This window comes from Coptis chinensis, chromosome 2, assembly GCF_015680905.1.
Source record: "Coptis chinensis isolate HL-2020 chromosome 2, ASM1568090v1, whole genome shotgun sequence".
Classification (NCBI taxonomy): Eukaryota; Viridiplantae; Streptophyta; class Magnoliopsida; order Ranunculales; family Ranunculaceae; genus Coptis; species Coptis chinensis.
Genome location: NC_141457.1, coordinates 56,836,202 through 56,853,146, shown reverse-complemented (window position 1 = coordinate 56,853,146; position 16,945 = coordinate 56,836,202). Strand labels below are relative to the sequence as shown.

At 38.2% G+C, this 16,945-nt stretch overlaps 1 protein-coding gene across 3 annotated transcripts in view; it reads left to right on the top strand.

Annotated features, from left to right (window-relative positions):
- LOC147516764 (uncharacterized) overlaps positions 1 to 16,468 on the top strand; it is a 31,556-nt gene extending 15,088 nt beyond the window's left edge. For all 3 annotated transcript variants that reach the window (XM_086589222.1, XM_086589224.1, XM_086589221.1), the window contains 10 exons: positions 2,982 to 3,062; positions 3,149 to 3,219; positions 8,789 to 8,885; positions 10,050 to 10,109; positions 10,960 to 11,014; positions 11,105 to 11,499; positions 11,600 to 13,627; positions 13,829 to 14,392; positions 14,825 to 14,883; positions 15,964 to 16,468. In XM_086589222.1, the coding sequence (XP_086445348.1) occupies positions 2,982 to 3,062; positions 3,149 to 3,219; positions 8,789 to 8,885; positions 10,050 to 10,109; positions 10,960 to 11,014; positions 11,105 to 11,499; positions 11,600 to 13,627; positions 13,829 to 14,392; positions 14,825 to 14,883; positions 15,964 to 16,162 (3,609 nt within the window). In that variant the 3' untranslated portion in view covers positions 16,163 to 16,468. The remainder of the gene's footprint in view (positions 1 to 2,981; positions 3,063 to 3,148; positions 3,220 to 8,788; positions 8,886 to 10,049; positions 10,110 to 10,959; positions 11,015 to 11,104; positions 11,500 to 11,599; positions 13,628 to 13,828; positions 14,393 to 14,824; positions 14,884 to 15,963) is intronic.
- The last annotated feature ends 477 nt before the right edge of the window (positions 16,469 to 16,945 follow it).

The window sequence follows — 16,945 nt, the reverse complement described above, 5'->3', positions numbered from 1 at the left end:
TGTATCCGTATCCGACACGGATTTGAAGTGTCTAAAACGGCGAAATATAAAAAATTGAGGTATATCACATATAATTTGTGTTTGATATGTGTCTGACACGGACACATGGATACTTATCTGACACGGATTTTTGAAATATGGCTTGTCCATGTTAACCATGTCCAGAAATAAAGGAATGTCACCTCGAAACTTTGTCTATGCACAAGCCCATGTATTTTACATTTTTACTCTTGTAACAACTTCCAGCCTAAAAATGAGCAAACCAATGCATCTCCCATCATAAGTTCAATAGCCATAATAAAAATATGTTGAGGGTTTTGAAAAATCACCATACACGTAGCAATGCAAAAACAAACCTATAAACTCACCAACATATGTCTTCAGCGATATGGTTTGAGCACAAGCCAATGCGGACAATACTCAAACTTGTAGATGGAACTTTCAAAGTGCAGGAGTAAGATGCAGTGTATCTCGAGTCTCAAAATCCTCTAAAACAGGATCAACATACTCAACAAAAAGATGCCCTTTGATATTCTGGAGTGACCCCACCATTGCATTATACCCATTGCTACAAATATCTCAAAATAAAGGGGAGTAGTCACACAACAATTATGATTCGTCCTCTATGTATTCATCAAAAATAAAAATAGGTGGAGAATCTAGAAAAATAACGTGTTCTTCCTCCGGATAATTATCAAAAATAGGAGGGGGTTCCAATCTATAGATTTCAAATTCATAACGCTTTCATTATGAATAAATAAGTCTTTTGAGATGTAAAAATGAGAAAAAGCTCTTGTAGTAAAAAGAAAAAAAGTTTATGTACCTGTGAACTTGATACGAGTAAAAAACTTCTATTTCTTAGAAAACCGCTTAGAGAGTATTCTATTTCAAATCCGACATTATCAGGGTTATTACCAACCTGCAACTTGTTACTGCATGCCGCGTTTGGTTGTTCATGAGGGTAGCCCTTTATAGGCATTGGAGTGGAAGCTGCATACATTGGTGCTGATGGTACAGTATCGGTTCCCCAACCCTTTTCCCAGTCTTGCTAAAAACAAGTGATTCATCTCCAGATCAATCGACATAATTTGTAGTCTACAAAACATAGAAAAAAAAATCGAATCTCATCTCTTGATTCTTGGTAATCTTAAATCTTTTCTTCTTACTAATGAAAGATTCATGCTCTAATACCAAATAATACGGATAAACAATTGGCAGAAGCAATATTTATCAAAATCCACAATTAAATAAAATTTAATTGAGAGCACTAGTTCTTCATAAATCTTAAAAGTCACTCCTTTGTTTCTATTCTCTCAAATAATTCAATAACATCAACTCTGACCTAAACCTAATACAAGCCCGTTACTTGTAATAGGGTATTTACCTTGACAACGAAGCAACCAATTAAAATACGCCATGCAGCAATAACTAATTAATTAAAGGGGAAGGATCAATATACCATGGTTTGTACCTCACCCTTTTACGAGATGAGTTAAGAGCTAAAAATTTGTGGATATGATCTACTAACCATGTAGAGCTACTCCACAAAAATTCAACTCATTTGGAAACCTCTAACCCAATTAAGTTTGAATTTTTTTTAACGGCCCAGAAACTTCGATTTTGCAATCATCTTTTGGCCTTGTTAAACACCACCAAATGAGTTTAAATTTTGTGGAGATGACAATCTTTCTAGTTTGTTGGGCGTATCCACAAAAAAACTAGGTTCTAGGCATATTGATCCCTCCCCTTAATTAAAATAAATAAACCAACTAAAATAGGGGAGGGGGGCTCTTAATGTGTGTGCACCCTTGGGCATGATTTTACTTTGACTCAATGTCCACACCAAATTAACTCATTTGAAATTGTCCAAACTTGAAAAAATATGGACCTTTCAAACTTGATAGGCCAGGATTGTCTAAATGAGCAAGGAGATATATCCACCAAAAATCATCCTCTAATTCATAGTATAGACCCACTTTTGGATTTGAAGGGGGGGGGGGGGGGATGTGATTTTGACCCTCAATTCAATTGCACTTTTTTTTTTAGGGTCGGGGTATTGACACCCACCCCACTTTATGGAATTGACACTCCTTTGACCAATTCAAAAGTACTGGTACCCCTTCATTAATCACATAAAAAAAATACTCACGGCAAGAAGTTGCCGCGAGATTGCACAATCCACGGCATCGGATTGTCGCGAGATCCCATATCCCACGGAAGGTTGTTGCTGTGGGTCCTTTTTTCTTTTAAATTTTTTTTAATAGCCACCGTAAAAAAAGTTAGTTGCCGCGAGATGGTTGTGTTCACTAAAATGGAGTCTTTGCTTATATTAATTATCAAAACTGTTCTTCATTAATTTGATCACAAGTTTTTCTTATAGCATATAAAAATATTTGCCGCGAGATAGCAAAATTATGCCTCGATTGTATTTTTTTTTTTTTTTTTTTTTTTTTTTTTTTTTATGGTTTTGGTGTTGTTCTTGGAGTGTATAAAGAAGCTCTAAAGAAGAAAATGAGGTATCCATATGTGGTGTGTGTTTAATACGCAAAATTTAAAGTGAAAAAAAACAAAAAACACAAAAAAAAAGTTCCGCGGCAACCCGATGCCGTGGATTGTGCGATATCGTGGCAACCCGATGCCGTAGAACTGTCGGGCATGTGGGGTGTAAAAGGACATAAGGAATAACTATTATTGTTTTACTTTTTGCCAAAGGGGTACCAATCCCATAAAGTGGGGTGCCAATACCGTGCTCCTTTTTTTAATCTTCTTATTTGAAATAAGATGTTTGCCTAATCGTCTATTGTTGTAAATTAGGTGAAATGATTGTCTACTTGTTTTGAAGTGACTCACAGCTTCATCCTTTAGTCGCTTTTTAAACGCTTGCATTGTTCTTATGTGATTGCTTCCTTGGAGAAACCTTTTCATGGTTTTTTTTTCACAAAGGAAAATTTTCTGACCATATTTCTTATTGACATTGCTAGAGTTATGTTTTGGATGTTCATCCATTCGACCCTCGAATAGCAATGAGTGCTGGGTATGATGGAAGAACCATAATTTGGGATGTAAGTTTCTGTTTTTCGAAGTTCTTGTATGCTTCTCTATTATTTTGCCTCTACATCTTTTGACTGGATGCATGTTTGGTTTCCAGATATGGGAGGGCACACCTATTAGGATATATGAAATTGGGCGATTCAAGTTGGTTGACGGGAAGTTTTCTCCGTAAGTTTTGCGTGCACTTTTTTACACTAGATTTTTCTAATACAATTATGTCCTTCGTAAATTTTCCACCACTATTTTGCGTACTCTCTTTATATTAGGAGAGTCAGTCTCTATGTAAAAGCATCTTAGTTGAATAAAGCCTAACATATTGTGGTGTCTAAGTGTTGAGGAATATTAACAGTAGTATGATATTGTATGGGTTTCAGGCGGCCTCACTTTGAGTAGGTAGCAACCGTAGTATGAGGAGTGAGGAGTGAGGAGAGTCGGTCTCTATGTAAAAGCATTTTAATTGAATAAAATTTAACCTATTCTTGATATCTACTAACATAAATCAAAGTGAAGTTTTGGAGTAGAAAAAGTACAATAAAGAGAGAGAGATTAGTCCAACATGAACTGTTCTTTCTTTAACTCATTATTTATTATGTCTTAACAAGTATATTTACATCCACAGGTGCACTACTTAACAAACCACACAATGCTACTCACACCCATTACTAAAAACACCCAAAATAATTAAAAATTAAAAACAGTACTCTTACACTCCCCCTCAAGCTGGAGCATAGAGATCAAACATGCCCATGCCCAGCTTGGCACACATCCGAGAAAAGAGATCTCAACAATGGCTTCGTAAGAATATCACCCAACTGGTCAGACGATTTGACATGCGGAGTGACAGCCTCTTTGCTCAGCACAAGATCCCGAATGAAGCGGCAATCAACCTCAATATGCTTTGTACGCTCATGAAAGACAGGGTTATTAATAAGAAAGATGGTGGCTTGATTATCACAAAACATTTGCATAGGGTTGGAAGAGCTAACACCCATTTCATCTCGCATGCGGTATGGGCCATAGCTCTATATTCCGCCTCAGCACTAGAACGAGCAACACCACTTTGTTTCTTACTTCGCCATGTCATGAGGTTCTCCCTAACAAAGGTACAATAGCCAGAGGTAGACTGCCTAACTACAGGACTACCTGCCCAACTACAAGACTACCTGCCCAATCAACATTAGAATACCCACGTATCTCAAGGGATGGTGAGGGTCGATAAAGGAGGCCCTTGCCAGGTGCACCTTTTAAGTATTGAAGAAGGCATAAACCGGCTGACAACACTAACAACAAAGGTAATATCTAGATGCGTTACGGTAAGATAAATCAACTTCCCAACAAGTCTTCTATAACGACTAATATCAAGAAAAGGATCACCATGTTCTGCATCAAGTTTCACAACAGAATCCATAGGAGTATCAACTGGTCGTGAGCCAAGTGTGCCTGTCTCGGAAAATAGATCCATCACATACTTCCGTTGACATAAACATATACCTTCTTTCGATCGTGCAACTTCAATACCAAGAAAATAACGAAGCCCAGATCCTTGGTATGAAATTGCTTTCCCAAGTAAACCTTAAGGTCTGCAATACCAACAACATCATTCCTAGATAAAATGATATCATCCACATACACAATAAGAACAATAATCCCAGCAGAAGAGCGTCAAGTAAAAACTGAATGGTCAGAGCTAGAGCGCTGAAATCCATATTGAATAACAACAAAACTAAACTCATCGAACCAAGCCCATGGGGACTGCTTGAGCCCATAGAGGGCTTTCTTCAAATGGCATACTTTATGTTCATTTGTTCATTACCAGATATAACAAACCCCGGTGGTTGATCCATATAAATCTCCTCATGCAAATCTCCATGTACAAAGGCATTTTTAATGTCCAACTGATACAAAGGCCAATCACGACTAATTGCTATTGCAATAAGTATTCTGATAGAGTTAAGTCGAGCAACAGGTGAAAACGTCTCCATGTAATCAACACCATAGGTTTGAGTAAAACCTTTCGCCACCAACCGCCGCATTGAGGCGCTCCACGGAACCATCTGGGTGATACTTAATGGTGAACACCCATCTACAACCAACTGTTTTCTTTCAAGAAGGAAGAAATGTGAGATCCCATGTCTGATTTGCATAAAGAGCACGCATTTCTTCTTCCATGGCTAGTTTCCATCCTGGAGATAGTAAGGCTTGCTGGTATGAACGAGGAATGGAAACAGTAGACAAGGACAAGGCAAAAGATCGCAAAGGAGGGGGTATTCTATGGAATGAAACAAAATTGTAAATAGGGTGTTCTTTACATAAATGTTTACCTTTACGAACTGCAATTGGCAAACTAGGACTAGCAGCAGAAGGAGGTGGAGTAGGTGTAGCAACCTTAGGTGAAGAAGGTGATTGTGTAGGAGCGGGTGCACAAGGTATCACTGATCTGCCCTCCAAGCGCCGATATATCTGCAAAGGTTTTTCAATAATAGGTGGAGGTTTAAAAAAAAAAGTGGAGTTGGGATGGTAGGAGATGTAGGACTAGAACGAGCAGGTGTTGGACTAGAGGGAGCAGGTGGAGCAACTTCAGTTGGAGAAAGTGATTGTGTCAGAGCTGGTGCACAAGGTATCACTGAACTGTCATTCGAGCGCCTATATACCTGCAAAGGTTTTTCAATAGTAGGTGGCGATTTAAGAGGAAGTGGAATAGGGATGGTAGGAGATGGATGTAAGGCAGACTCCCCCTCACAAGAAGCAACTAAATCTAGATCGAGTTGTTTTCCAGAAGGAGTGAAGAATGAAGTAGACTCGAAAAAAGTAACGTCTGCGCTCATATAATATCGACAAGTCTATGGACTATAGCACCTATATCTCTTCTGTGTACGAGAATATCCAACAAATACACATTTAATAGCACGGGGGACAACTTATCTCAACCAGGACCAAGAAGATTGACAAAAGACACAACCAAACACCCGAGGAGGGAGACTAAAGGAAGACACACCAGGATAAAGAATCGAAAAAGGAACTTGATTGTTTAAAATAGATGATGGCATGTGGTTAATTAAATGACAAGCTGTAAGAACATCTTCCGAAAACAGCTTAGGTACATGCATGTTAATCATAAGGGTACGAGTCACATCTAACATGTGGATTAATTTGTGCTCGGCAACACCATTCTGTTGAGAAGTTCCTGGACAAATTGTTTGATGGATTATACCATGGCAAGCACAAAAAGTTTACATACAAGTGTGAGTGTACTCAGTAGCATTATCAGAATGAAATATTTTAATACACTTACCAAATTGTGTAACAATTTCATTATAGAAAGTAGTGACAAGTTTAGGCAACTCAGAACGATCTTTCATTAAATATAACCAAGTCATTCAAGAGCAATCATCAACAAAAACCACAAAATACAAGAAATTACTCAAACTTTTAACTCTTGCAAACCCCAGATGTCTGTATGGACTATATTAAATACCCCTAACTACGCTTTTCTAAACGACAGGGAAAACTACTACGATGATGCTTGCCTAATTGGCAAGCTTCACATTCTAAAACACTTACAAGACTCAAACTTGGAATAACATGACGTAACTTAGCAATAGATGGATGACCCAATCAATAATGTCACTGAAGTGGGGATATTGTAGAACTTAAGGCCAACACAGAAACAGTAGTGCCAACATCCAAAAATATAGGCCATCTCTCTCATGCCCCGAACCAATCACCTTCTTCACCTGGAGGTCTTGAAATATACAAGAAGTAGGAGAGAAACTCACTACTGTAATGCCTTTGTAAGTTGGCTAATAGATAACAAATTAAAAGGAAATTGTGGAACATATAGAGCGGACGATAGAGACATGGATGTGGTAGGATTAACATCACCCTGCCCTAGCACTGGCCGCAAGGAACCATCAGCCAAGGTAATACTAGACTTGGCGGAATGAAAATGATGAAAGAGAGAATGTATACCAGACATGTGGGCACTAGCTCCCGAGTCAATGACCTAAGAGGTAGATGGGTGTTGGACAATGCACGCTGAATTACTTGAACTAGCCACAGTAGCTGTAGGTATAGAAGAAGATGCACGCATAGAACCAAACGTCTGGATGATTTGGAACTCCTCCCTCTGAGCCCTTTGTACCTCAACATCCGCACTGAAAGGTCGATATAAAATAAGTTTTCCCATAAACCCTTAAGAGTACTATAATATTTAGCTAATGGTCTACCAGCTTGTTTTGTGGCAAACATCTTCTCGAATATCTCGTAAATGCGTGAGATGTTTTTCTCTTGAAAATAAGAATCCTGGAGAGACAACCAGATCTTCTTTGAGCTATCAAGAAACTGAACATTGGACGCTACTTGTGGTTCCATACTATGCTATGCCACAACCAATTCATCACTATGGAGTCATCACTCAACCAATCCTCATAGTTACTATCTGTTTTAGGTGGGGGGGTCATCTTCTAAATACTTCGACTTTCTCTTGGCTCTCAAATACACCTTTACAGCATGTACCCGTGGTAGATAATTCTGGCCATTAAGTTTCATGGAGGTTATTTGCTTGGCCATGTCATCATTCACATGGTAGAAATTAGCTTTCTCACCATTATCGCTATCTGTCATAGACAAAGCTGCCTTACCAGTCTTCAATGTATCAGCCATTAAGTGAAACAAATTTCTGAACTTGCTACCAAAGCACCAAACACTAGAGTTTTCTCAAGCACTAGGAGTGCAGAAAAATCACAACACTTGCTAGGGACTTTTCTTAGATACCAATTGTGCAGGAAGAGAACCCAAATAACACTAGTCACAAAGAAAAGTTCCTCGCCACACAACACGCTTAGGAACACCACAGGAGTGCAGCTTCAAACAAGGTACACTTGCCTTTGACTATCAGCAGAAAATAGGAGAGTAAAGTACCACAACTTCAACAAGACGGCCCACCAAATATACATGTAAACATCAGCTCACACATACAAACAACTGCACACCTTCACAATCACCACAACACCCTAGATTTACATCTAGGGTTCACACACTAAAGATCAACCCTTTTTAGGTTTTCTTTACCACAAACTTTTGTCAAACAAGAAGACCAAAAAAAAGAAAAGAAAAGAAAAGAAAAGAATGGAAGAGAATAGGAGCTAGATCTGAACAGGAGTTAGATTTGCTCTGATATCAAGTGAAGTTTTAGAGTAGAAAAAGTACAAGAACGAGAAAGAGAGATCAGTCCAACATGAACTGTTCTTGCTCTAACCCATTATTTATTATGTTTTAACAAGTATATTTACACCCACAGGTACACCACTTAACAAACCACACAATGCTACTCACACCCATTACTAAAAACACCCAAAATAATAAAAATGATACTCTAACAATCAAGAACCCTAAAAATTTCTTTTATTTAATCTTCTCAAAATTCATAAAACATCAAGTCTATCTAATAAACCTAATTACAAGTTCTTATCTATACTTGTGGACAACAAAGCAAACCAATTGAAGTACGACATGTGGCAATAACTAATATAATAGACCAACTCAATAGGGGGGGCATGCTCACCCATGGGCTTGACCTAGACCATGACTCGATGTCCACATCACTATCAATCTTTAATATGCTATTGGTGTTGAGGTTGATTGCTTAAAAATTCATTCCTTCTATATAAATGTAGAACGACTTTATCTGTGTAGAAAGCAATATATATTGATGTCACAAGTTTTTTTTTTGGTATAGGGATGGTACATCGATTGTTCTTTCAGATGATGTTGGACAATTATATACTCTGAGCACAGGCCAAGGGGAGTCCCAAAAGGATGCCAAATATGACCAGGTATAATAAACCTGATTCAATTTGGTATGCACTCTAACTCGGGTAAGCAATAATTGAAATTGAGTGACAAAGTTTGGGGAGATTGATAGGAGGAGATGGGTTTGGGACAGTAAGGAGGAGTTCTTGGTCAAATCTTTCTACCATATTTTGGCCAAGAATTTTGTCTTGGAGCATCTTAGAGGTGATGAGGTGATTCTTAACTTTCCTTACAAGAAGATATGGAAGAACTCAATTCCATTTAAAGTTGTTTTCTTTTGTTGGCTTGCTTCTTGGAGAGAATAAAACCTTAGATGTCTTGACTAGAAAAGCTATGGAATATCAAAATATTTGCTCACTATGCAAAGAGGAAGAGGAGAGTATGGATCATATTCTTCTCACATGTACCATCTCAAAGAGGGTATGGGAGCTATTGTTTTCATCTTTCGACAAACCTTGGAGGTTACCGACTAATGCCAAGGAGGCACTTAGTAGGAAGGATATTTGTCAACAGCCAAGGCCACATGGTTAATGGAGCACCTCCTTAGTGCCATTATCTGGATCTTGCGGAAAGAAACAAAATGCAAGGGTTTTTGAGCAAGTGGAAAAGGATGCATACAAGGTTTTGGAATGGGCATCCACTAGTCCTTGCTTACAAGATTTTCTTTGTAATTGGGACACTCTTTCTTTTATTGTGAAATGGGTATTAATTGAGAAGGGATTGGTGGCTTGTAGTATCTTGCTATGAGAACCATTATTTGCAGTGGATTAGCTTTTTTTTACTGTAAGATGTAGAGAGAACTTGGACTTGAAATAAATTCCTATTTGAAATGTTTCTAAAATAATTAAGATTGCTGGAATTTATATAGTATAAAAGAGGATGAGAGCCAATAAAGTTCAAAGCTTAAGTGGTGATGTATAGATTTCCGCCACCAGCAATTTAATGCAATGGTCGGTGAGGAAAACCTCAGAAGGGATGTGCTAATGTTCACTGCCACTAACAATAGGATTGACATGGCCAGATCGAGTGATTGAGTAGGTTCACTTGTTGAACCTTGATAAAATATTTCTTAACTTCACTTTTTAAAATTAAATTTTATGTTTAGTTGGCGCATGAGTAGTATGCATATATCAGTTTTAACTTTGAGATTACCGTATGCTATAATCCCTTTTCATCTTTTGTGGCAGTTTTTCCTTGGAGATTACCGTCCCCTTATCCAAGATACACATGGAAATGTTCTGGATCAGGTTAGCTTCCTGTCCGTTATAGTTAGTGAACTCGATTGATTTTATCTTCTCTCTGTTTGTAGTTAGTACTACCCCAATGCTTGATCTGTGTTTTATGCTAAAGGTTATGTGTGAAAGATGCCAGAAATTGTAATTATTTTTTGGACCTCCTCTAGTATTAATTTGACTGACAATAAACCAATTAGCAGAAAAGACAAGCAACAAAGAAGGAAATGAAGCTGTCCTTACAAGCTTGTTGATATATATTGAGACATTCAGTACAATACTACTCCACTTGCCTCACCTCTCAATGCTGTACTTGATCACATTATAATGTTATATTGTTGATCCATTACTGAAGCGTGTCCTTACATTTATTGGAAAATGCCTGACATGTGTCTGAAATAAAGTACAGTGCTATATAATAAAATGTCATAATAGAAGTATCACTCTGTCAGGTACTGATAGAAGATATAGAAAATACTTTCTGCATGTATTGCCTGCCTCCGTTGTATGCGTAAAGCCATAAACTGCAAAAGTCGACATTGTGCAATAGGAAGCGTGTCCTTACCGCTATTGGAAAATGTCTGACATGTCTGAAGTACATACACTGTATAGAAGATTTAGAAAATACTTTCTTCATGTATTGCCTGCCTCTGTTGTATGTGTGAACTGCAAAAGTCAACACTGTGCAAGAGGACTTAAATAGAGTTTCACACCATCTATGGTCCTTTGTACATGTATCCATTTGTAGTGTCTGTCTGTCAATATGTAACTGAGTTTGTATTACATTGCGCCATGTGTGTCTGTTCTATATATACATATATATGTTTTTTTTTAAAGCGTGAAAGCTCTGCTACCTATACTGCAGGAGACTCAGCTTGTTCCATATCGAAGGAATATTCAAGATCTACTTTGCGATTCAAGTATGCACTTTAACGGACTTCCTTTTCAGAGACATTTGTGTGTTTCCTCCTGTAATCTTTAACAGTGATATGGTTGTTGGAAAATTTCAGGTATGATTCCCTATCCGGAACCTTACCAGAGCATGTACCAGAAGCGGCGTTTAGCTGCTCTGGGAATCGACTGGATACCATCATCTGTAAAACTTGCAATTGGCCCTGCTGATATTAGTGGCTTTCAAGAATACCAAATTTTGCCATTAATAGACCTGGACAGCATGATTGAGCCAATGCCACAATTTATAGACTGGGAACCGGAAATTGAAATCCAAAGCGATGATAACGACTCCGAGTACAATATTGCTGATGAACTCTCCAGTGAAGGGGAGCAAGGGTGTAATGGTAATGTTTTGTTTGATGACCCGGAGTGCAGTGCTGAAGAAAGTGACTTCGATTACAGTCAAAAAGATGGATTTCGCAGATCAAAACGGAAAAGGCACAGGGAAGATGTAAGCGTTTTTATTATTAATCTCATCCATATATGTTTTTCGTTCCTCTAGCTGTCTCCTTTTCATGGGTATATACTATTGTATTTCTTTGTACTGTCAGGTTGATTTCGCGTCTTCTTCTGGACGGCTTATCAAGAAGAGGAATTTGAACGAATGTGGTGCTTCTTTGCCTTTAACAACCAAAACTAGGAAATCTAGAAAGAAGAAAGCTACAATGAAGAAATCATCCAAGTCAAAGTCATTGCGGCCACAGAGGGCTGCAGCACGCAATGCACGTAATATGATTTCTCAGTTTTCTGGAGACTCTGAAGATGAAGATGAAGATGAAGATGAAGATGAGTCAGAATTTAATTCATCCGATAATGAATCATCTGTTTCGATTTTGAAAAATCAAAGCGAATCAGATATATCAATGCAGAATATGCAACATAAAACCGGAAGAGGTGTGGAGACATCTATTGACGACTGTGATGATATCTCTAAACCTCTGGAGCTCCCTGAGTCTCATTTAAACACTGGAAACAGAAAGAAATTAATCCTTAAATTGCCAATTCGTGATTCAAGCAAGTTTGTCGCTCTGGGGAAGTCAGGTGCCCAATTGGGCGAACAAGTCAGTTTACAAGATTCATTTGAAGCTCCTCTTGAAACCACGGTAATAAACAGGAAGCACCTAAGTTTCCAAGAACTCGCATCCTCTTCTGGTGGCAAGAATGATATAATACCATTTAAAGAATATGATGGAGCAAAAACAGGTGAGAAAGAACATCTGAGGCAGCAATCTGGAAATGTTCAAGCTCATTTGGAATTTGGTGAAGAACACAAGGATGACAAAATCAGATGGGGTGATGTCAAGGTACGCACATCCAAGCGTTTGATATTGGGAGATCCTAGCACTGTTGATGCAGGCCCTGATTCTACAGCTAGTATCAACTATTACAGTGGAATTCCTTATAGGTCTGTTGAAAACCTGAAAGTTCGGTGTGAGGATAGAGTGGAGTCTCCTGTTTCTTTAACAATAAAGCATGAAGTAATGGCTTATAAGGTTGAAGAACAGATGAGAGTTGGTACTTCGCTGGATATGGAGGATGCAAGAAATGAAGAACGAGTTTCTGAATGTATAAAGGAGTCTCTACTAACTGATCAGGTACTTGAGGATGACTACAGAGAGAGAAAAGGAGCATCTCTTGTCACTTCTGATTGGAACCTAACTAAGGGAAATAAAGACCAGCCTGGGCCCAGTGAATACATAGATCATGTACCGGCAATTGAAGTGGATGTTGTGGTAGCTAATCAGAAAATGCCATTAGTGTGTTCTTATAAGCATAACACTGAAGAAGTAAGGCCCCGAGTCACAAAATTAAGGTTCAAAACAAAATTGATTGGGGAGGTCTCAGGCAGTAGTTCTAAGGTGGATTCTGTTACTGCAGTAGAAAGTTGGAAGAGTTGGGAATCCAATTTAATTTCTCGGTGTTCCTCTGGGGAACACAATATAAATCTGGAATCGTCTGAAGAGAATGGAAGTCCCAGAAGAATCAGTGCAGATCTTGGAGAGCAGAATGGGCTACAAAAATCAGAGGTTAAGTTTTACAGAAGCTCCAGATTATCAAGTTTGCAAGATTCAAAGTTGACTGCAGATTCAAATAGTAAGACGTATGATGTTTTTGATAAATGGTCTAAGTTCTCTAAGGCTAAATATTATTCAGAAGTTGATGGTGACAATCATGATTCTAACCCAAGAATGGGATTTCTTGAAGCTTCAGTTGACGGACGTAGAACAAGATCAATGGGGATGAGAGATGATACAAGAGAGCAGTACATGGATAACAAGATATTCAAGGCGAGGGAAAGTCACGGATCTGTTGAGACATCAAATGACTTTGATAAATTTTCTTTGAATTCACGTGAGCAACGACTATGTGAACCATGGAGATCCAGTGCAGTGCCGAGTGTTGGCTTAAGGTCTGCTAGAACTAAAAGAGTCAATTATGGTGATAGTCATATAACCCCTCGAGATAAGAGGAAGCTGCCTCACTTAATGAAAAATGTGTCATGGTTAATGCTGTCAGAGCATGATGTGGGCTTACGATATATCCCTCAAAAAGGCGATAATGTAGTATATATACGACAGGTAATCACTTATAATTTCGGATGGCCTTCTCTCTCTCTCTCTCTCTCTCTCTCTCTCTCTCTCTCTGTTTATTTATTCTTTTTTAACCTTTTATTTTATTTTTTTTCTGTCTGTATGTGTGTATTCATTATCTATTGTTTGTTAGAGCTTAACGTGAAGGTTTCTTGCTCAAACGTTAGTTTGTGGTTCTCTATATGACAGGGACATCAACAATTTGGAGAGTGTCACAGCTCATCAGATATTTGGGCACCACTCTGGGAAAAACTAAGAGCGGTGGAATCATGTAAAGTTACAGGCCTCTCTTATTCTACGTATCCTGGATCTGGAGAGAGCTGCTGTAAAATCTCACTTGAATTTGTGGATCCTTCTTGTTGTTTGTCTGGAAAAACATTCAAACTTACACTGCCGGAACTGAACGATTTTCCAGATTTCCTTGTTGAAAGAACACTGTATGATTCATCCATTAAACGGAATTGGACGACTCGGGATAAATGTGTTGTTTGGTGGAAAAACGAACAGGGTGGTGGGAGTTGGTGGCCTGGTCGAATTGTATCTGTGAAGCCCAAGTCTGTAGAGTTTCCAGACTGTCCTTGGGAGAAATATTCTATCCGGTACAAGAATGATTCTGGTGAGGAGTTCAAACATTGTCCTTGGGAACTACTTGATCCTGATGCTAACTGGGAGCACCCTTGCATTGAAGAACAGAGCAGAGCTAAGCTAGTATCTTTAATTGCCAAACTAGAGCATTCTGGAGATAGAAGTCGGGTAATCATCCTACTCTTTTACATGCTTCTTATAGGGTTTTTCTTTATCAGTTTTAAGGTTTTCCGTGTTTGCAAGCAAAGTTCTTTTCAAGAAAAATGGTTCTCTTGGAAATTAAGTCACTAGCTAATTGATTTTCTAGCCAAGTGTAACCATTGTTTGAGTGTGGATGGTGAATATTATGAAAATTTCCTTTTCTGCGGCATTCTTGACAGTTGATTTGCCAGCTAAATGCCTCAGGTAATTAAGTTTCCACTTTGGTGGGAAATTAGGGATTTGTGAACCCAAACGGGTTTCTTCTTATTGGGCAACAAACACGCCTTACGTTTACAAACTTAATTATGAATATTTCAGATCTGCTATCGGTTTAATTTTAGAAAGAGATACTAAGAAAGCTGTCAATTATTCTGACAATACTGGTTATAAATATTTCAGGATCGCTATGGGATTAAAAAACTTACACAGATCTCGTGGAAGCAGGATTTTCTAAACAGGTATTTCTTTGTACATCTCATTATTTTTATGTTTTGATACTTGTTAGAAATCGGGAGTTCATGTGTAGGTATGACAATTATATGGATATACCGTGATACCATACTACAAACGTAATTTCACATGGTTTTGTGATTTTATAAGTTTTCATGCGTGATGTATTTATCGAAACTCCTTTTAGTAGCCCTTTTAAGGTGTAAGAAGGTAGGTGCTTGTCCAGTTGTCTTTAGAATTGAAACTATAGAAGGTAGGTGTTAGCCTTGATACACGAGAAACCCTGGATTTGTTTTACTTGTGCGTCCGCAGTCATGTGTCTCTCTTTTTTAACTAGTCTGATGTATTCAAAAGGTCGGTGATGTATTGCCAATATATTTTCATTTAGTGGTTGGGCCACTAGGATTTATGGATAGTTGCACTAAACGCAGGATCTTATAACTTAGGTTCACAGTTGACACAGAGATAGAAAAGGATGTTATTACGCACCAAAATGGCAAAATGACATACTATATCCTTGAGGGATGTTTGTCAGGGGGAGGAGGGAGGATGGTCTTCTTGGGTGATATCCAAATCAGCCCATTTAAATGTGACCTTGCGGAAAGCTGTGATCAACTTTAGGATTTATAACGGGTTAAAATTATTTACTTTTGCAACATTTTTTTGACAATGTTAAAAGTGATTCAAATGGGCTGATACTTTGTGAGGGTGATCTCCATAATAAGTGGATCAGTTAAAAATAAAAAATAAAATAAAAAGTAAATTCGGCCCTATATATATATTAGTGGGTACCCGGGCCATAGATTGTGGCCTAATTCTTTTCCAAATAGCATGTTGAGGACACTCTTCCTTTCCATGATGGGGAACTCATATCATCCATGCTTGGGAAATCACATCCCAAAAATCATTCCTCAGTTCATTGTGTATGATAGGAATGTCAAATTGGTGTCAACCCAGCCTCCCGAGGAGATTTGATAAAAAATGATGACATTTTAAAAACTGAGTAAGATATTTTTACTTTTTAAATTCATTTTTTAGACTTTTATCCAATAAGATGAAAAACTCCAGGTATGTGGAAAATTGTTCAGGTTTCCAGTTCCCCTATCTTTTGATGTGATCCATTCAAGGTTAGTAAACAAATACTACCGCAATTTGGAGTCTGTGGAGCATGACTTCATGGTGATGATATCAAATGCACGATCCTACATTGGAGAAAATGCAGAGTTCAGTATGAAAATGCAGAAACTATCCAAGTTGCTCGACGAGACAATGTCAACTTTGTTGTGACGTCGTCGACAGAACTGGAGATTTTGGGTTAAGTTTTGACGAGGCTTTTATATTGTTTGTTGTGGACATTCTTCAATTTTATTATTTATTTTTTCTTCTAATTATCACAGAAATCTTTGTTGCACCAAAAGTGATCCCGGGTTCTGGGTTTTTGATTGGGGACGGTGGAGCAAATATGTCAGAAGCTGGTTCTGTTGTAAAACCAACCGGCATGTATAGATAAACGAACACTGAAATTTCATGTACATTAGAACTGTCGTCATTAATATCAAAGGGGAAAAAAAGCAAAAGTCTTCATTTTTCTTATATCGTATGCTTGTCTCTTTTGGCATTCTTGAAAGGCTATTTTGGAAAAACTTGTTACTGTGGATTCTGTATGTCTTTGATTGTGATGTAATTAATACCAGCTGTTGTCTCAATGTGGTGGCTGTAAAACTTATATGCTAGTCGGCATAGTTACTATCAGTTTTGAGCTTATAGATGAGATTGCTCTGGAGGGTTGGTCGCAACTCTCAAGCTTAAGAGGGGAAGGGCACGCTGCCCTAGTGCTCTGTGACTGGTAGTTAGAGCAAGTCCAGTGCTTGTGTCACCTTTGCTTTATGCATTCTAAAGCCAATTGGAGCGAAATTGCATTTTACTATGGTGCTGTATTCGCTGGAAGATTTGGCAGGTGAAATTGACATAATTCCTAACGACAAAAATTAGGCTGTCCTTTCGGGACATTTTTTGCAAAGCCAAATTGCTTTCTTTTGATCATTTGCAGATATAAACGCACCCAAACAC